A 21383-nucleotide genomic window follows, 5' to 3' on the forward strand; every position below is an offset into this window, starting at 1 on the left:
GGTCAAAGCGAAGATGTGCATTCATGTTTGCATGCACCGCATAAATTATTGTCGCGCTGTTTTTTTTTTTAAATTTTTTATCTCTATACATATAAAAATATATTTATTTATTTATAATGGTTTTTTTGTTTGTTTTGTTTTTGTGGGAAGGAAATTGCCCTGACTCCCTTTAATGCAACCCGACTCCATCAATATGCTCTCTCCGCCGAATTATGTCCCTGCTTTCTCAAATATATTTTTTGTTCAGTAATACACTCTGAAAGCTTGGGGGCACCTTGTCCGTACGCTGCTCTCGGGGGCGAGCTCCTCCAATGTGTACGTGCGCGCAAGTGTGCGTTTGAGTGAGTGAGTGAGTGTGTATGCGAGAGAGAGAGAGAGCGCGCGTGTGAGCGCCTGTGTGAGCGAGAGAGAGAGCGCGCGTCTGTGTATGTGTGTGTGTGCGTGCGCGCGCGTGTCTGCCTGCTCTGCTGTTGCTGCCCTTTGATCCCTGCATTAGTGTTAGTTAGGGGCTCGGAGACACACTTGCACCGAGAGCAGCCATAGTCAAGACACGGCAACAACAACAGCGGCACCTCCTCCGCCTGTGTGTTCCCATTCCCCCAACAATACACTTTAAACCGAGCAAAGCCAGGTGCACGACCAAGTCCCTGCCATCACTGGCGCCTCCAGTCTCAATGGGAAAAACCTTTTTTCTCCTTATCCCTAAACAAGGACGAGAATGTGATTAAAAACGGGGGAAAATGCCAAGGAGGAAGCAGGAGCAACCCAAGCGCCTGCCTTCACGTAAGTCGTTCGCTCGTTTTGTGCAATTTTAACGGCTCTCCGTGTGTTTTGCGCAGTAGTTTAGGGTTAAAGAGGTGAAACAGACAAAAGACTCGGCGTAGGTTATTTCTCCCCTTTTTAGGTCCGAGCGAGGCAGCCATGTTGTTGGCGATGGGTAACGTTAGCCTAGGCAGTGAGTGGATAAATGATACGTGGCTTTAATAAGGGTATAATCGATAAAGGTCCGGTTCCGCTAAAGGTTGCGGTCAGTTGGCATATGTGTCGGTTGTGTGTGCGTGTGGGGCGATAACAGCCGAGCGTTTTCGGTAATGCGTTCGCCTCCGCTAGGTCGCTTTTCGGGTAGAAAGGGGAGGATCTGGGAGTCTGGCCGCAATAAAATGAAGGGTCAGTCGGATCAGACGAGCCAGACTCTGGCTACCCGTACTCCAGTGTTCCTAGTTAGCAATAGCGCTATCTAGCAACGCTCGGTAAACTTCATTTCGTCGGCAATAAACGTCCAACTTTCGCCTCATAGTTTTTTGCGGCTCCCCAGTCGTAGAGACGAAAATTCTTCTCGCTTGTTTGTCATCGACTTTTTTTTTTATTTTTTAAAGTATGGTTAATTTCTCTTTTCTTTTTTTTTTTTCTTTCCGAGGCAATGCAATTTTTCCTCTCCCCCCTACCCCTCCCAGTCTGCATGCAGGCTGTGTCAGAGCCATGGTCGGTCACCTGAAGTTCAGGGTTTTTCCCCCCTTCCCTTTTGCAGCCATTCATTGCAGACAGACTACGATCAATAACGCGGTTAGAAAAAGGAAACGACACTTGTGCTTCTTTACTACGTTTCTCACGGTAACGCCGTGCAAACGCCGCAGAAAGCCCATTAGAGAATCTCGTGCTGAAGCTGAATTGGGAAGAAGCTCGTTTTTTTTTCCTTTTTACTTTTGTGTGTTTGACCCTACCGTGTCTTGGATGTTCGTATTGTGCCTTTTATCAGTCCAGATAATGAAAAGCTGCAGTGACATTCTCTGACCACTAGAGGATTGCTGGAGACGTTAGCGTGGCCGATGACAACTATTATTAAAGGGTTTATCCAAGAGTGGCATTTAGTCTGCTCTTAATCATTCTTGCCCAACACGTGCGTAAGCAAAAGAGCACAATTAGTCATATTAGTATGTAAATGTAATGAATAATGAGTGATTCATGTTTACATCAACAGTGGCTTGATGCATTTGTCTATATGGCACTGTCTTCTTCTTCTTCTTCTTCTTCTTCATCATCATCATCATCATCATCATCATCATCATCATCATCATTTCTTAAATGTCAGATCCGGGGAGCTGCTCGGCCTAACCAGCACAGATCCCATTTTCCTTTTCTCCACTGTTAATATTAACTGATCTACTGTTCAGGTGTTTGACCTAGGCTTGAACTTGGGGAAATTGCAGCGGTTGGCTGGGAGGCATAGAGGTGGAGACGAGGTGACAGTGGGTGCAGGGACTGTGTGTGTGTGTGTGTGTGTGTGCGCGCTCCGGACTTGACTGACAGCGAGTCCTCGCTGATGTGCTGCATGAGGAGTGTGTAAGTCACATGGATGAACCGCGCAGAAGCAGGGTCACGACGTTTAAATGATAAGAATCCACTTCAGCCTGCGTACTATCACTACACATCCTAGAGGGAGGGTGTCTTTAACGGTAGTTGTGCAAAGGCATGTGTTTTGCCAAAGTCTTGTGTGTCATGACGTGTGTCGAGCGCTCGCCGTAGCCCTGAAATGCAAGCAGTGACACATTAATTTCACACGTGAGGTGAGAGTGACCCTTTTCTGTGAGGTGTATTCATCAGTTTGCTCTGCCATTCTCTCTTTAAGAAAGGTTTCAGATTGGGGGTGGGGGGTTTCTACTGTACAGCCCACTGTACTCCTACGAGCTTATACTCGGCTTTTCCTGGAAATAAGAACACGTCTGTAGTCCTGCTCAGGTGGAGTGACTCACTTTGTGATATATATTCAAATAAATTGTATTTTGTGTGTGTGTGTGTGGGGGGCGGAGGGCTGCAGCACTTGAATATCTATTAAACCATCTCAATTTTTGCATTCTAGACTTTGAAAGAAGCAGCAAGGTAAAGGCACTGACTTTTAAGGATGGAGTTTGTTAGTTTAAAATGTAAATATTTGGTATAGTGTGTGAATCGAAATGAACCGTTCTATCAGACGAGCGGTGAGCTGATTAAAATATAAGATCCAAGCAGAGGGGAATGAGAGGGGTTGCTTAAGATTTGTGATTTACGACAACCGGTGTTTTCAGAAGGTGCACACGGTTTCGTGATAAAAGCTGTTTGGCACAGTGTGATTATGTATAGTCTGGATCAGCAACACAAGATGTCCCAGTATTTTCTCTCTTTTTGAGCACATCAACCTTTCAATTAAGCCGCTTCGTAATTGGCCTGCAACAAAAATACTCTTCACCCACGTATCTGAAACCATGCACTCCCGTGTAGGCACTGTACTGGAGCACTGCTGTGCCTGTTCCTGGCTCTAAATGAAAGCTGCTTTTTTTTTTTCTGATTTAGGAGTTGTTTCCCTCCTCAGTCAACAAACTGTCACAGAAAAGTATGAATTTGTCAGAAGCTTTTTGCGCTTTGTTTTGGATCTTCCCACTCTAGAATGGAAGTGTCACCCCATGCCATTCGCTGTCAGTCTGTGTGTTTTTCATTATTCAGCCAACAACACCCTAGTGGTGTGCCAGCCAACGAGCACAATATCGAGCTTCAAATCTCTTCATCTGTGGTGAAAAAGGGCAAGCTAATACACTGGCTTTAATGCTGGAGGTGCTTTATCTTAGCACAGACCCAGATATATGGGCTGTGCTGCCCAGTGTGCAGTGTCCTATTGTCTGTGGCACAGCTTGTGAGTGGAGACTATTCTTTAAGTGCGTGTGCATGGCACACACATGTGAAAGTGTTATGAAAGTGAACACACAACCTCTTGTGTGTGTGTGTGTGTTGTGTCTGTGGGTACATAAGCTGGCTATGGAGGTCACAGTACAGTATGGCGCCTTCACTCTGACAAGTAAACATGACCTTTGGTGCCACAATGAAAACAGCCATTCTTTATGACCTTGTGGTGTGTTATTGTGTGTGTGTGTGTAATGTTGCTGCCTTATTACTTGCGATTCAAAGTTAGGTTAAAATGCGTAAAAGTTTGGATATTTTGCATGTGACTTTGTGCATTCGAAAATGTGAGAAGCAGCATTTTTGCCGCCTTCTGTCCCCAAAATGTCCATATCCCAGCTTCCGCTTTACTCGGATCACCCGCTCCGCACCACCTCGTGCTTCTCAAACAATCAAGAAGAGCCACATCACAAAAAGCACCGTCCTCAGCGACTGGGGAGGAGCCTTCTCCGTCCGCCCCTGGTTATCTTCAGCTGAAATGGAGTTGCATTGGACATTTCTAGATCTAACTCTGCTCGTCTTTGTCAGCCAATAGCTGACAGACTGGGTGGCTCTGGAGCTTACTGTAATGGCGGGTCACTGGCTACCTTCCACTTGCTATGATTATAATGACCTTGGTGGGGCTGGGGCTTGAAAACATTGGATTAAGGGGAAAGGAAAATGAGAGGAGGTTTCCATTTCGCTCTTGGCATAAAATTTGTGGGGGAATTTCTGCCAAGAACACCCCCTCCCCAACACACACACACACACCCTAACATCACCACCGCTGCCCCTCAAGTTGATGAGGCTTGGGTGCACTGGCGGCGTCGGGCGAGTAGAGCTCAAGCGAGTAATGATACACAGCCTTTAACTTAGAAATGAATTATAGGGCAGGGGAAAGGTGGCGGACGCCTCTCTCGCTGTATAGTCTTTGAGAGAAGAGCTTCTTCTTCTTCTTCTTCTACTTCTACTTCTTCTTCTACTACTACTACTACTACTACAACAAAGAAGAAGAGTCCAGCTGCCTTTTGTGTTTCACTTAATAGTAACAGAAAAACACTGAGAGTGATGCGAGTTTGGGCAAGGTTTAATGGGCCTGGTTTCAAAGAAGTAACTAAGCCTCAGGGTGAGGATCAATATTTATACCAAATGTTAACCTTATTTGCTGCTTCAGACAATTGGCTCAAAGCACACAGACTACAAAAAAAGAAAAGGAAAAAAAAAACATTTCTTAAGAAGCAAAACTCTGTGTGGATCTGTTACTTGAAAATAATGTGAAATGAACGCGCTGTAAAAAATTCTGTTTCACATCCTGTTGAAGGCATCATTTGAAATGCTAACCGCTCTTTACACAACCAGGCTAATACCTTACTGAGTGGGTTTGTTTTTTTTTTTTGTTTTTGTTTTTTTTGGTATTATGTCTCCCTTAGATTTTGGTTATGTTTGTTACTCGAGAACATCTGAATGCAGGCATGTCAATTGAAAACTCCTAACACTCGGGTTCAAGTGTGTTGGTCAGTGTCACGTTGGTAAAGCACAATGGAGATTTTTTTTTTCTTCTTTTTTTGTCGTTAATTCAGTTTCTTTTCACTTTAATTGGATTTTATCACCAATACAGAAATCAGAAATACAATACTTTGAGACACAAAACCACGAGCCTGGATTTCCTATGACTTCTTTTTGCAGTAAATACAAGTCTGGGCTAAAGCAACATAAAGACACACAGCATCACAGAAATTCATTTTTTTGTATGTGTTGGGACAGAAGATGAACAATTGTGCTGAGATTTCTGGTGATAATTTGACATGTTTACGAAAGAAATCTGTTTTCTTGGAAGACTGCGTGCACTTACGGTTACCTAGACCACAGCGTGCTAGTCAAACCAAAACTACAAGGCCTGCTTGGATCTTTGTGGATTCATAGCTACGTAGTTGAAGCACCACACAATGACAAGTGGTGGGCCAGACATAATCCTTTTGTGTCTAGACACACTCACACAAGTTATGCAGATTGTTATATTACCTCGCCAAGTCTTTTGAGGTTTCACGACCCAAGCGTCTGTGTGCATTTTTTTCTTTTTTTTTTAATTAATGGAGGAGAATCATGCAAGTCGGTCTCTTGCATACTGAGAAGGGCTATAACAGTACCAAATGCTAAAGGTTGTAAATACAGGATGATTTGCACTTGAACTTCAAGCTCTTGCTGGGCTACAATGATAAAGCATCATGTACACATAGTAGTGTGACTGGAACATCGTCAGTAATGACGTTTTTATGTTAGATGGTGAGACTGAGTATCACCGTATTTGTGCAGAAAAAATATTAGATTTTTTTTTTTTTTTTTTTTTTGATTTAGAAAAAGAAAAAGCTCCCCAAACTTGGACAGTTTTTTTTCCTTGTGGTAATGCATTAATGTGCAGTCTTGACCTGAGTTATAGGAGATTAGAAGATATTAGAGTTTTTGAAGATTGAATAAATATTATCCTTTTTCCCCTTTATTAAATATGTTTGAGAAAGGAAAAAGTCCCGTGCCTTTTTTCTGCATTTGAGTGACGGAGAGAGACGGGAAGCCCGGGGGGAAAGAGCGGGGTAACGACTTGTAGTAAAGATCCATCTGGCTGGGAATCGAACTTGGGACTTGGCTGACGGACGGTTTTTGTGCTCATGTGATACTCACCCAGTCACACTTTGGATCTCCCCCAGCTGGTTTAATACAATTCAGCGACATTTTTAGCAGAAGAACTGACAGAGAGGCGTGCCGCTCATAGAAATATAAAGACTGTTTAATAAAGAGTAAAGGAATGCATTTGACCAGTCACAGTAAACAAGCATTAAAAAGCTTACTGTTCGAGCCTGTGGTAAGTTAGGTGTCTTAAAAATAAATTCTGGTACAGTGTAACAAAGTTTAGTTCAAATTGTAACACAGGAAAAAAAAAACTTGATCTGAAATGGTCAACTTGGAAAGGTTTTTTTTTTTTTCAGATGTGTGTTATCTAATCATTTCAAAGTGCTTTCTCTGAGCAGAGAGTCCTCTGCAGCACAAAATCAGTCGTCAGCCTAATACTTCAGTACAGTACCTGCCTGTCTGCCTGGTCGCAATCAGAACCCCCTCTGTGAGGAATGGAAGTGCCTCAGCCTTGGTAACGATTTTTCCCGTGTTGACAAGTCACAACATGGAGATCTACAGCTCGGAGAGCAGCCCTTTGGCTACGCAGAGCCCTGCTTGCACTGAGTAATAGCAATCTCACAGGAGTAGCAGGCTTTCAGCTGGCAGCAGTTCATACGGAACAGCTCGCCGGTGCAGCTGGGAAAGACAGAGCAGAGTGGAGAGGGAGAGAGGAGCTGGTGGTGGTAGCAGCAGTGGAGATGGAGGGAGGGAGGAAGTGGAGAGGAAGAGCTGTTAAGAGCTTTGGGCGGTTTCTCTGTTGTTGTACCACACAAGTGCATCCAGGCCCTGCAGGACAAGCCTTTAACAGGCATGAGGGATGGAGAGCATGAGAGGAGAGGAGGAGGAGGCGGCGGTGGTGGTGGAGGAGGAGGAGGAGGAGGAGGGAGGTGGTGGTGGTGGTCTGGGGAGCCGAAGCTGGCTAGTCGTGCCAGACGCTCGCTCTAAACAGGGATGTGATTTATTGTTTGCCTCTGTCTCACGTTTCACTCCTAGAAAGACACTTAAATTGCGTTGTTGAGAGATAAAGTACTTCCTCAATTGTCTTAAAAGAACGACCACCCCCTGCGGGCTGTGAAGAATTTTTTGAGCATGTGGTACATCATTAACAAGTGCACCAAACTGGGAATATTTTTGGCACAAGGTGGCATCTTGATTTTGTTTTTCGTCTGTGGATTCCGCTTGGTTTATTGCTTCCTTTTTTTCTTTTTTTTTTTAACTGTCTATATACAGATCCTACTGCTTATGTATATTACGCATTAATTACTTACAAAGCTGCCTTTTAAAACTCTGTAATTCAATGTACGTATATTTCCTAGTGGGCTGGCCAACACGTTGATCTTTGTCACCCTTGCTGAGTGCACTCGGCACGGCACAGTGCTATGGGATGACCTCACTTCCTGTGTGGGTAGAAGAGGGCAGGAGGCCTCGTACGTACACACACACACACACACACACACACACACACACACACACACACACATTCTGAAGCACAGCCTGGCTTCAGTTAGCCTTCAGCGCACCAGCCAGGCTAACCCCTCTCCCTCCATTTGGCGCGGACGCGTTTCGTCTTTGCGCATTTGGGCAGACACGAGCACGACGCGGGCTAATGTCTTTAACTAGCTGGTCTAACAGCTGTGTGTTTACAGCTTTTTGGGACATAGGATCAGTTTTATGGGAAGATTAAAAGTACAGAAGGGGGGGTCCGTCACAGACACAGGATAGTAAGACCATAAGGCAGTGACAGCTCTCTAGGGAAACAATATATCACCTCTAAAAGAGGGTGTGGAAGTGTTTGACAGTGGGACAAAAATCCAGAGAAGTTAAAATCACTGATGTGATGGCATCTCCTGAGAAAGACATTGTCAGGGCGGTGTTAGGTTATTTACGATGTAGTCGTTTCATCTTCTGGCGTATTAAAACAAATATCTTGCCTTTCATTGTTAACCAAGGGCACATGCTCACTTGATTCCGACCTTACAATTCTAAAGAGATTAGCAAATAAGTGGATGTTTTTTGAGTGCAGAGTCCAGTGGCTTATGGTTCTTTTAAAGAAGCCAAAACCATAAGTAGAAACAAATTAAGCTGGACAAATTAGTCGAGTCAAGTTACCAGCGGTCGGATGTGGGAAGCTAAAAGACAGAATCAGGTGGCTCAGCTCATAATTGCCCGTATGTTCCCACACCCCACCAGTGTTTTGACCGAGGTCCATGTTGGTTCAGATTGCCATGCCATTAATCCCTCGTACTCTACAGGGGAGTGGTCAGCGGCAGATGTATTTGCACTTCCTCCAGAAGGTTTTCTAGATTAGCCCAAATCCTCCCAGAAAAACCTTTTTAAAACCTCATTTGGCACGCACAGTCAGACTTTGTGCACATAGCTGGCCAGAGAGCCGTGCCTCCCTCTACGTCTCATTCTCTCCGACTCCCCTGATATTATTATTTTTTGTTTTGGGGTTGTTTTTTTTGTTGTTGTGGTTTTTATTTTTATTTTTCGTATCCCTACCTTGTGGTTCTCGCAGCTTAGCCCCACGTCGATTTTTGGACTGGGCAGTGTAATTGTTTGGAAAGTCGGTTCTGTCATTTGCATGTAGCAAGCAGCCACTTTTCCAGTTTCAGTGGTTTGACCTTGTTGTACCTGCCAGCCAGAAATGAGATCATCAGAAGAGTAGACGAGAAGCTGACATCTCTCCTCCACCTACCCGTGGCTTTAAGTGATGGTTGTCATAGCAATCATTATGCCACAGAACAGACTCAGTGGGTGAAGGATGGCTTTGAATGCGGCAGCCTCGGGTCACAACCTGGTTATGACAGAACAGATAGACCTATGAGGGTTGGTTGCAGTACACACTCTGCACAAAGTAAACAGCCACATACAAACCTTGTGAGGTTCATATGGATTTCAGGTCGAGATTGAAATTATTAAAGCAGTGCCACCCCCTTTTTTTAATGCCACAAAGAAAGAGAGGCAGGTATTGGTGTAATGGAGAGGGGGAAGAGCAGCATGGGGCGAACAATGCCTCTCATTCCCATCAGCTGCCCTGGCCAGCATTTAACATGGAGATTGGAAACGGAATAAGCCCCCCCCCATTCTCCCTGGACCTGCATGTAAATGAGGCTAGCGGTTAGCATTTCCTGCTGTGCTACAGCAGTTCTTCTCTCTTTCTTGCTCCTCTCCCCTCCTTTTTCTTTTTTTTTTTCTTAAGTAATGGTCTGAAAGTACTCCCCCTTTTCCTGGGTAGGAACCGGGACCAATCCTGATTAGTGTCCCTGTCCTAAGTGACAGGCTAAAATCCAAGCAAGCACTGCCTTGGGCGCCTCTGCCAAACAGCCTTCAAACCAATACCACCATATAAAAAAAGACACCCCCCACCACCTACCCCCCATTCGCAAGATTCCCTCCCTCCCCCTCGTCCTCCTCGCTCCTCTGCTCATTCTCCCCTGCCGTCCTTTCTGAGTGTCTCTAATAGATGCTGTCTCCATCGCTCTAACACACTGTCCTCTCACATACATGCATACATGCACATATAGAATTACCTGTCACTCTTCCCTCCTCTCCACCTCACACCAGAGCTTGCTTTGTATCCCTGGGTGGACTGGCTGCTATAGAGCCAAGTGTCCCTTTTGCCAGTAGGGTGATTTACAAACAATACATGGACGCTGTACACACTCCCACCTTCCACCCTCCTACACTCTCTCACTTCTCTTCCACAGACACACAATCACCTCTGTGAGGAGCTTCAGTATGCCAGAAAACTACGCAGCAGGGTGATGGCCTGTTCTTTTCACACTTGTTCTAAAGAATGTACCCTGGCTTCTTCTGAAAGTTAGCGCAACACGCACGCCTCGGTTTGAACGAGGTTAGTTTGTTTTAAGCGGAAGAAAAATTGGTGGCGTCTGACTTGTGTGTCAAGTGGCTTATTATTGGTCGTTTTCAGCACCACATGAAATGATAATCTGCGCTCCATTTGTGACAATTCTGCCTCATGCAGACAAGCAAATGCGTGAGGAATTTGTGTATTTCATTTGAGGAGTTGGGATGCTGTTGCAAGTTTGGAAATTGGTATACTTCAAAACCTTAGTATTTGTCACTAATTCCTGTGTACGTTATAACTGTAAACCAACCACGATACTAGTGAAAAGTGCTTACATATGCTTGAATATTTTTGCATACGTACATGCATATATGTAAAAACATGCACGTGTGGGTTCCATGTGGTTTTATGTGGCCACCAACATGTCACAACCAACGAGAGGGTATGAGGGAAGTTTCTGAGTATGAGCAACTCTTCCTCACACAGCCAAGAAAGTGTGAACTCAATCATTCAGACCGGGTCTGTCAAACATGAATCAAAAGGTCCAATCAGGCCCACTGGATGACTTTGCAAAGTGTGGAGGACTTTTTTTTTTTTTGTCTTCAAACTTCTCCGGCTCAAGGACCACCATCTACATATCCATTTGTCTTCCTTCAGTTCACAGGAATTACTGCTCCTAAGTGTTGGTCAGATTTTAGTGAAACTTGAGCACGTCATCACCTAATAGGTCTTTTCCCCAAATTTGCTCAGTGGCACAGTCATATTGATCGTGTTGCAGGGACCTTCCAGTTTTCAAAAGAAGCTCTTCTGCTCTTAGTGTTGCTTAACCTCTCAATGGATTTTAATGGATCCCATTATTTTGTGCAATACAACCAACCGAAGCTCATCACTCTGTTTCTGTACTTCACATGTTACAATAATATGTGAATTGTGATCGATCATGAAGCGGATGATCTAAAACGTGATTGCCAGTGTGACTGGGCCTTTTACTTCACTGCACTTTGTACTAGGAAGAATTGTATTACAGGTTGTACTTTGTTTTGTAGTATAATTTTTTTTTGGGGGGGGGGGGGATTTTAATTTTTTTAAATTTATTTTAATTTTTTAGTCATTTTCATATATAATTCATATATAATAATTTTTATTTCTTTCAGTGTTTTTTTTTTTTTTTTAATTATTATATATTTGCTTTATTTTGCTATGCTTGTCTACAGTAATGTAAATGGTAAATGGCCTGTATTTGTATAGCGCTTTATTAGTCCCTAAGGACCCCAAAGCGCTTTACACAACCAGTCATCCACACATTCACACACTGGTGATGGTAAGCTACATTGTAGCCACAGCCACCCTGGGGCGCACTGACAGAGGCGAGGCTGCCGGACACTGGCGCCACCGGACCCTCTGACCACCACCAGTAGGCAACGGGTGAATTGTCTTGCCCAAGGACACAACGACCGAGACTGTCCAAGCCGGGGCTCGAACCGGCAACCTTCCGATTACAAGGCAAACTCCCAACTCCCAAGTAAGAGGCCCAAACTAGGACATTACCCATGATCTGTCATATGACACTATATTAAGGTGGTTAAACTAAGGAGCTGGGCCAGTGTGTGTCTCTGAATTATGTTTGTTTGTAGTTACATCAGACTGTGTTTCTTCCAGGTGCTTTGTCATCCGGTTTGTAAATGGATGGTTTATTAAATGTGAGCATTTTCAGAATGTACTTGCTCTTCTTTACTCTAAAAATAACACAAATGGATCATTATGCTATATTTCGAACCACTTGTGATCAAATTGGGCTGAGCGCATGTGGCCCATGAACTGAAATGAGTTTGATTAATGTTGTTCTTAAGTCAGTTATTCCTAATTAAATAATAGTGATGCTGTTAAAGCCCTGCTCTTGAATTGCTTATGACTTTTTTTTTTCTCCCCCCAAAAATGAAAGGTTTGCGTTTTGGCTGACTTCACATAGACCTGCCATCTGGCTTTTCTCCACAAAAAAATGGAGTACTAAATTATGGTTCATAAATTTAGTTTTTGCATAGAGTCCGGCTGTATTGAGATTAAAGCCATATTGCAGTGCCTTACCCAAAGGAGGACTACAAGTAGACTATAGCAATGCAAATTAGAAAAAATGGTCTATAAAACAATATATTGCAACATAAAACAAAATAAAGTTGGCTCCTTCCATACCTCTTTGACCAAATAGCAATTTCGGCTTGTCAGTAGTTTTATTATTGCTGGGATTAGATGATTACTTACTGACATCTAGTTTTTAAAGACCTCAACCTGTTCAAATTTGTGGAAATTGTTATTTTGCCGTGAAATTTACACACAGCCACGCAAAGAAACAAACCACTAAATTATATTTAGGGAAACCAAACCGCAAAGGTGCTGAATAGTAAATTTGAACCTTGACATTTGGCACTTCTCTTTAAAAACTGTGGCGTTATCACATTTGGAGCAGTGAACAATAGTTATAGCTTTTGATGGTTTTTCTTATTCATTTTGTATAGAACACCCCATACAATTACTTTAACTGATAAGAGGGGTTTTGTACAGCCTTGTCAGACTTGAGATGTTCTTTTCAAATGGCTGCTTAGATTATTTACCAGCGCGCATAAAGCAGATTCAGTAGAAAAGCATGACTCATCCCTACTAAAAACACTACAAGCAAAGAAGATGCCATTCATATTAAAATAAAAAATTGGCACAAAGCGTGACAGTTAAAATCATCAACTGACCCACGGCCGCTAAGAAGTTGACACAGCCCTCTTAATTGTTTAAACCAGAGCCCTGAAAATCCAAATATCCCGGCTTAATTTCTCTCTTTTTTTTTTCTTTTTTTTTTAAATTAGGCAGTTAAACCCTCTCCTAGCTCGAATGTCCTTCTTTATGTTGTTTTTATGTATCTAGCCAGAGTCAAGTCTATTCAAGTGGCTAGTGTTTCAGTAGCAACATGTTAAGTCAAGGACATTCAACATGTATGGCATATTTTGCATCCATATCATAGCTTTGTAAATTATCTCAGGTTTTAATTTAACATAACATACACAAAATATCCACCACTATAGGAAGCAAGTTCATCCACTGAACAGTAAGCGTGTTTTTGTATCCTTTACTCCTTTTTATTTGATGAGCGTAATCGCGGCAGCTACGTTTATCTGACATTAATGATATTAACAAAGTGACAGTCATGTCTTTGCAGTTTAGCTTCTGTTGACACTTTTGAAACTTTTGAAGCTCATTATGAAGGGAAGTCTTTGATCAAGGACTAATGATTATCTGATAGGCAGTCAGCATTTGCACCTTACGTTCGTGTGCAGTTAGAGAACTCGTTTCCACTGCGCCTGCACTGGTGGCAGCTAGCTAATTGTTATTTGTGCTAAAATTGTAGGGTAAAGGTAAACTACTTAAGACAGTTTTATATTTGTAAACTGGTCTACATTAGTGGAAATGTACATTTCAGATTTGGATTCATCCCTCCATAACACCTGCTGCCACTGATTTCTCAGTCCACTTATAACTCTTTTCCACAATCCAAGTCCCACTTAAGTGTGGGTGGGGCTGTCACAGCAAAGTGGCCTGAAAGTCTTTTGTATGCGACACAAACAAAACACAACAATGGAGGACATTGAGGCGATGGTATACTTGCTGCTCAAAAAAATCTGTATCTTGTCATTACTGCGGTGTTGGTTTGTGTGTAGCCATTTCCATCAGTTTCAAAAATGGCAAATTTGATTTTTGTAAAGTAGTCGATCTCATGACATGCACTCTGTTTATGTCGCAAACCTTAAAAACAAGTCCAGTTGAGTCAAGTCGAGTAGGTGCTAGTGGAAAAGAGGTATTTTTGTATAATTTGGCATACCTCAACCTTTTCTTCCTGTTTCCCTTCCTTCTTGACAACCACCCTTCCACTGACACCATCTCTGATGAGGCCTCAGTGAGCAGTAGATGGGTTAAATGAAGGTTCGACCCCATCTCTCAGGTCCGATGTGAGTTTTTCACTGGATTTTTTTCCCCCTTATTACTTAAGGACAGGACATTGAAGTACTGTTGCCTTTCAGTTAACTATTTGTAGATAATTGGCATCTTGTTACAATGTTTGAATAGCTGAGTACGCAAAAGTCACCACAATCATTCCTTCCTGGGCATCAGGCGGCATTGATGGTATAAATGGAACGATACCATCTATATGTTGTTTCAGAGCTCTCAGTTTACTAAATTAGGATCTAGAAAGATGAGCTGTGGAGCAGACAATAATGGTAAGAGCTTTTAATAAGGCGCAGCAACATAAAGCATTCGTCAGAGTAAGACGAGGTTGCGGTTACAAAACATTTAAAATGCATGTGCCAGTATAATGGCCTGCTCTCACAGAATGGACAGGTTCTCAGCAGGGCTTGCATCTAGCCTTCTATACCATCTGAACAGCTGTAAACGATATACACAGATGTTTAGGAAACTCCAAAAAACAAACCATTTACTTGATTCGTTTTCCAGAATATTGATAAAATGATTGAATGGAATGATTTGCATTCTCGTTTCATCAATGCAGTTTCAACACCTCACATTACCTGCTCTGGATTCATAGTGCCAAATATCTAGCAGCACATGCTTTGGCCCAGACGCACATTGAAAAAAGCAACATATTTACGGACATATTTACGTGCGACCGTGGCTCAGGGGGTTGGGAAGCGTATCTGTAACCAGAAGGTCGCTGGTTCGATCCCCGGGCTCTCTGTCCTGGTCGTTGTGTCCTTGGGCAAGACCTACCGCCTATTGGTGTTGGCCAGAGGGGCCGGTGGCGCTTCTGTCAGTCTGCCCCAGGGCAGCTGTGGCTACAACCGTAGCTTGCCTCCACCAGTGAGTGAATGAATAGTGGCATTGTAAAACTAGAGTTTTTCTCATTCTTCTTTTTTTCCCAGCGCTTTTCTTTGTCAACCTTTTCAAGACAGGAAGGAAAAAAAAGTCTTAAAATGCAATAACCTTGAGTGTTTGATAGTATAGGCATGGTGATTAGAAAATGCCTGCCTTTTGCCCACTCAGTTGAGAAGCGATTTGACAGTTTCATGTGGAATAGATGTTTCACATATTCTAAGCTGGTTCTTTGAACAGTGACAGATAGCAGACCCTGGCCTGTTCTCACTGGGTACTTCAGTTAGTATACAAGCCTGAGCTGTTTATTGTTATAATGATCAGTTTTAACATTTAGTGGGGTATTTTCAGTTTTCAATTACAGATGGTGTTCTGAAGTGTGTGCGTGTGTGTGCATTTTTGGGGCATTATTAACTCATATGAAGTTAAACTAAATTGGTTTACATTTAGCAGAAAATAATTTATATTTCTAGTAGAAATATGGGCCAATATACTGGCAGATATTCACCTGGTTGACTGCTTCAGCCTATTGATGAATGCTGATGGTGACTGATGTTTGTCTGTTGTCACATCAGTTTTGTGTTGTACAGATGCAGTGCTTGATATTTGTGCAGCGGGCTACAAAGACCTCTGAAACTGTGTGTGTGTGTGTGTGTGTGGTGTGTGTGTGTGTGTGTGTGTGCGTGCTTTCATTTATCCATTTCTTAAACTGTTTCCTTTACAAGATTAAAGGTTGTCTCATGAGTTTGATGATTTTTAATTTGTGCTTAATCAAAGATTGTATAATAAAGGGCTAAAAGTGTTGATATATCCCTAGTTTAGAGCAAAGTTTGTTAAGCCAAACTTTCACACTTCTTTTAAGTACATTCATTTATGATACACGTAACATCAGATCCAAACTAACCTGTTAAAATACAAAGGTCACGCATGAACACAAGCGAACCAATCAGCAGTGTGTTTCAAGCTAAAATGACTGTTTTTCTTGTCGGGATCCTATGTTTTGTGTATGTCTGCCTGCCTGCCTGGGGGGCCGTGCCAACTGCCATCAAAAGGTAATGTGCACTGTGACGATTAAGCAGGAATCTCATACTGCATTAAAAACAGTCACTGAAATGTTTGCTCTTTTAAACATCATAATTAAATATATAAGAAGGATTTGCTTCTGAGAAAACGACTGCTTTTAAATATGAATGTTGGACATTTGTGTTCTCACATGCACCTTTTGTTGGTTATTATTTAGAGTTCAGGGCTACAGCTTTATGCAGGACCCTGTACAGTTCACGTTAAACTCGGACACCATCTGACCGCCTCTAACCCCAAAAGGAGTGAAGTATTTGCCCCGGGTGTTGCTCCTTTTTATGTTTTTGCACCATTTTAGTGTCACATTGACTTTTTTTTTGCATTTTAAGTTGACTTTTAAAGTGACTATAATGAAGATTTCTTTCCTTTAGGGATGAACTTGTAATGTTTCAGCTTAAAGCTGCAGCATGTAATACATACGTCTCCCTCCAGCAGTTTAGGCACATAGCTTCGAGTACACATCTGAGGTTATGAGCAAGAACTTTTTTTTTTTTTCTTTTCTACGTGAGATGCTAAAAATGGAAGGGAAAAATAAACCAGGATGTAAAGTGCACTTCATCTGCATTGAGGAATTTCAGAGGTCTCGGGCTCTCAGTCGTCTCATTCTCTTCCAAGAACACTTCTCCTTCCTGTTTCACCTCTGGCATGCCGCCCAAAGTACCCACAAACCACGGAGGCCAAGGCCGAAAATACACAGATGGTAATTTGCACTACATTTCAATACGACTCAACCACCATTATATATAGCACTGCTGTCTGAACCCTGATCCCTACTGAGAGTATCACCTCACCTCAGATTCCAGCTGAAAGATGGGCTCTTTATGTCTTTGTCACAGACACAAACACTTGGGTGGAATAGTGCAGGTAGCTGGAGAGGCGTCGATTCTGGATTTTTATCATTTTTGAACTGAATATCTGAATGTCTAATGTTAATCTTCATTAATACATGGGATGACATGTCATGTAAAGACATCGTGTTACTATAGGGTGAATATCTTGTTCCTAAAAAAAAAAAAAAATTCTAACCCGTGACCCCTGAGGGAATGTTTTGGTTTGGGTCCCTCAGTTCGCTTGGAGGAGAGGATGGCTGTAATAAAAAGTTGATTTGTAGCTGTGCTTGTATCCTATGATAAAATGTTTGTGTCCAGATGAGAGTGGTTTCTTCCAGGATGATGATGCCTTCATCTGTGCAGAGCATCAGGGCTCACTGATGAAACTATGATCTCATCTTAGTTGAACATGGACACGGTGGTGTCCTCAATCACATTCTCCTCCACATTGTTGAATCACCACGAGAAAATGAGTTGATCAGTCTTTACAGTAGGTTTCTAGAAACTAGTCACGTTATGATGGTCTTTCTATTTGTTTAAAACTAGTTATTTAAAATGTAAAAACTAGACTAGTTAAATGGCAAGAGGTCCATAACATGATTAAAAAAAAAAAAAAGGCATCTAAATGGGGCATGTGCAAACTAATAATGTAATGTAATGTAATGTAATAAAAGAAAAGTGCACAGCTGACATGACTCTGTAGAGGAACATACAAATAAACACAATGCATGCAAAAGCAGTGCAGAGGCCACCTTCGTCTCTGGTCCCAAGCTCATTAAGGATGGATTGAGGGCGAAGTGGAAAACTATCCTGTGGTCAGTGCACAGTTTAAAAGCCAGCACTAGTGATATAGTAGCAATAGTATGGGGGTGCATCAGTGTATTTAGCACGGGTAACTAGCGCATCTATGAAGGCACCAGAAGGATACATGCTTGTTTTAACAATGCAGCGCCAAACAACGCTGTAATCGGCCTGCTTACAGGGAAGCTCTGGGGCCTGTTCTTCGTACCTCGCTAAGTAAGTTAGCTGGATTAGATTGTTGACGATTTCGCGTGATCCTGGATCGTTCGGTTCCCCGAAGCCCATCCGGGACTTGCTGTCATAGCAACAGAGCCGTAAGCGTAAACCTGCTGGGGAGCAGGTTTACTTTATGTAAACAGGATTAGATCGCGGCCACGCAGGTATGCCCGCGTCATTCATACGAAAGCAACAGCGATATTCCACCACTGTTTCACCATAAATAAATAACATCAATGTAACTAAAGACAATGCAGCACCTGATCCATTTATTGATTTCACACAGGTCATTTCCTAAAAAAGGGAAATGTACTATTAACATTCTATTACATGTATGTGATTATTACAGATTTAATTCATATTTCAGAGTAGCAATTGTAAATTACTTCGTGTAATCAAGATGAGAGACCACGGCTATAAAAGCGAAGGTGGATTTGGGAAGTCTGTCGCAGCCATGTCCTGTCCGTATACGCGAGCCACCCATTGCGGAAGGTGCAAGACTGATAAGGAGAGTCCTCAGAATTCAGCGTATATTGCGGGACAGACAGGATCCTTTAGCTCAGCGCGACAGTGTGCTCATAGAGAGATGTGTTCTTTCTCCTCTGCTCTTCTCCCTGTACACCAACGGCTGCACCTCCACCCACCAGTCTGTCAAGCTAATCAAGTTCGCAGATGACACCACCGTCATTGGGCTCATCTCGGACGGGGACGAGTCTGCCTACAGGAGGGAGGTTGAACGTCTGGTGTCTTGGTGCAGCCACAACAACCTGGTGCTGAATGCCCAGAAGACAGTGGAGATTATTGTGGACTTCAGGAAGCACACAGCCCCACTCCCCCCCATCATCCTGACTGACACCCCCATCACCTCTGTGGACTCATTCCGCTTCCTGGGTACCACCATCACCCAGGACCTGAAGTGGGAGCCCACCATCACCTCCGTCATCAAGAAAGCCCAGCAGAGGATGTACTTCCTGAGGCAGCTGAAGAAATTCAACCTGCCAACACGGACGATGATGCAATTCTACACTGCAATCATCGAGTCCATCCTCACCTCCTCCATCACCGTGTGGTACGCTGGAGCCACTATCAGGGACAAACAGAGACTGCAGCGTGTTGTGCGCTCTGCTGAGAAGGTGATTGGCTGCAGACTCCCATCTCTGCAGGACCTGTACACCTCCAGGACACTGCGGCGTGCAGCTCGGATCTCAGCTGACCCTTCTCACCCTGGACACAGTCTGTTTGACCTGCTCCCCTCAGGCAGGAGGCTCCGGTCCATTCGCACCAGAACCTCTCGCCACAAGAACAGTTTCTTCCCCTCTGCTGTTGGACACATGAACAATAACCACATGACTGTCCCCGCCACTAACTAACACATGACCCTACGCTGTGTCACTGCATCATTTCATGTTTGGCACTGATCACCACCTGCACTCATGTATATATCTTTCTACGTAGCACTCATAATTCTTATTCTCATGTATATATTTCATGTATATCTCATGCACATATCTTTCTTTCTACATAGCACTTTAATTCTTATTGTCTGCACTGAAGCACCGCAGCAATTTCCTAATGTTGTAAACCTCAACATCTGGCAATAAACCCATTCTGATTCTGATTCTGATTCTGATATCGATTTTCCCGTGAGGGTATTATTTACTTAACCAACTTGTTGACGAGGGGGTGCAGGACCACCACCTGTCTTTTGTTGCTCTGCCCTTTTCTTGGTTGCTGTTATAAACAAACAGATTATTCCAGGGTCTCTTTCCAAGAGACTAAAAGCAATATAAGTGATAAATATTACCATTCTGTAGAATATTCTTATATTTCACTTTTACCTGTTCCCATGTTCTAGTAGGTCCTGTCGTGGCTCTAATGTGACAGAGGATATAATATAATGTAATATAATATTGGATAATATAGTGTAATATAATAAATCTACCCTACCGCCTACTGGTGTTGGCCAGAGAGGCCGATGGCGCGATATGGCAGCCTGGCTTCTGTCAGTCTGCCCCAGGGCAGCTGTGGCTACAACTGTAGCTGCCTCCACCAGTGTGTGTGAATGTGAGAGTGACTGAATAGTGGCATTGTACAGCGCTTTGGGTGCCTTGAAAAGCGCTATATAAACCCACTCCATTATTATTGTTATTATTAAATTACTTACGAGTTTAATTTGTCAGCAACTTTCTGCCAGCCCTCTCTCCTTGCTTTTGCAGCCTTTGCAGTGTTCCCTTGCGTTCTGATTAAACTCTGAAACTCCTGAAATCCCTCACTCAAGAGTTCTTGCTCTGCTGCCGAAAAATACCGAGCCGAGCGCGCTCCGTCGACATTTTCGCCGACCAATCAGAGGGTTGCCGATCAATGTTTCTACTATCGATGCGTAGCCCCTTTTACGACACCCAGTGATGTCACATTACTGCGTCCAGCTGTACTAATCGTCAACAGCAGGTGTGTTCGGGGAACCGGATTAGCGCGCTCACGGTTAGCGCGATGGTTTGGTCTTGGATGTTTCATTTGATCTTGGATGTAGTAAGCGACGTACGAAGCACAGGGCTCTGATCTATGACATGGTTCAGGGTTTGTTTGTTTTTTCTGTTGTGAGCCATAGTACTGTCAAAAGTACAAAAACATGTGTATACATAATCTAAGTAAGTTAGTTGTATTTGTGCACTTTGCTGAGACTATGTTAAAACAAATTAATTGCTGATGAATTTTTTTTTTAATTAGTTCGATATAATCGTGATTAAAAATGGTGCACGGCAAGCAACATCTTTGGTTATTATACATTTGATCATCCATACATGAAATTAAAACCAGCGTGCGAGATTAACTAGTGACACTAGAAAGGACTAGGATAGGACAGCAGTGCTGTGATTAATTGTTCGAAAAATAGTTAGATGGATCATTACACTATCACTTTCTTTTCTAGCACAGGCTTGGGTTGGGTTTTTTTCTGTAGCTAAAATTTCCAGATGTTCCATAAATGCCTCAAATGTGAACCTAAGAAGATCTAATGCGAACTAAGGTCACGTTAAAAGTGAATTCTAGAAATAGGTGTGTTTTTATTTGTATTCTTTTTTTTTTTAGCACTACACAACAAATGCCTTCTTTTCTCACCTCCTTTGCTTTGAATAATGCTGGCATTAAATTCAGTGATCATTTTTATTAAAATCATTTGGACATTATTTTATCAATTAAACAGATGTTTAAAATGATTTCCAAGTCAATGTTTTCTGTTTCAGTTGACATCATTTTTCACACTGTTGCCACTTTTTTTCCCCTTTTGTTTTGGAACCGAGCTGGAATTTTAAGAAGTCCCATTAAACAGCCCTGCCCCTGTTTGACACTACAGATTATTTTAAGATTGTTAAGCGGTGGTGTTGCTTAACATAAAGGACAGGCACAGTCTTACAAGTTCA

The 21383-nt window shown here is 42.8% G+C and overlaps 1 protein-coding gene across 1 annotated transcript in view; it reads left to right on the top strand.

The window, feature by feature from the left end:
• The first annotated feature begins 503 nt into the window (after nt 1–503).
• The window catches only part of znf827 (zinc finger protein 827), a 74385-nt gene continuing 53505 nt past the window's right edge, over nt 504–21383 (top strand). The window contains exon 1 of the mRNA XM_085356887.1: nt 504–783. Coding sequence (XP_085213013.1) covers nt 741–783 — 43 coding nt within the window. The 5' untranslated portion in view covers nt 504–740. The remainder of the gene's footprint in view (nt 784–21383) is intronic.

Source organism: Diplotaxodon limnothrissa, linkage group LG6 (assembly GCF_057381915.1).
Source record: "Diplotaxodon limnothrissa isolate DT_005_m linkage group LG6, D_limnothrissa_male_GT1.1, whole genome shotgun sequence".
NCBI lineage: Eukaryota > Metazoa > Chordata > Actinopteri > Cichliformes > Cichlidae > Diplotaxodon > Diplotaxodon limnothrissa.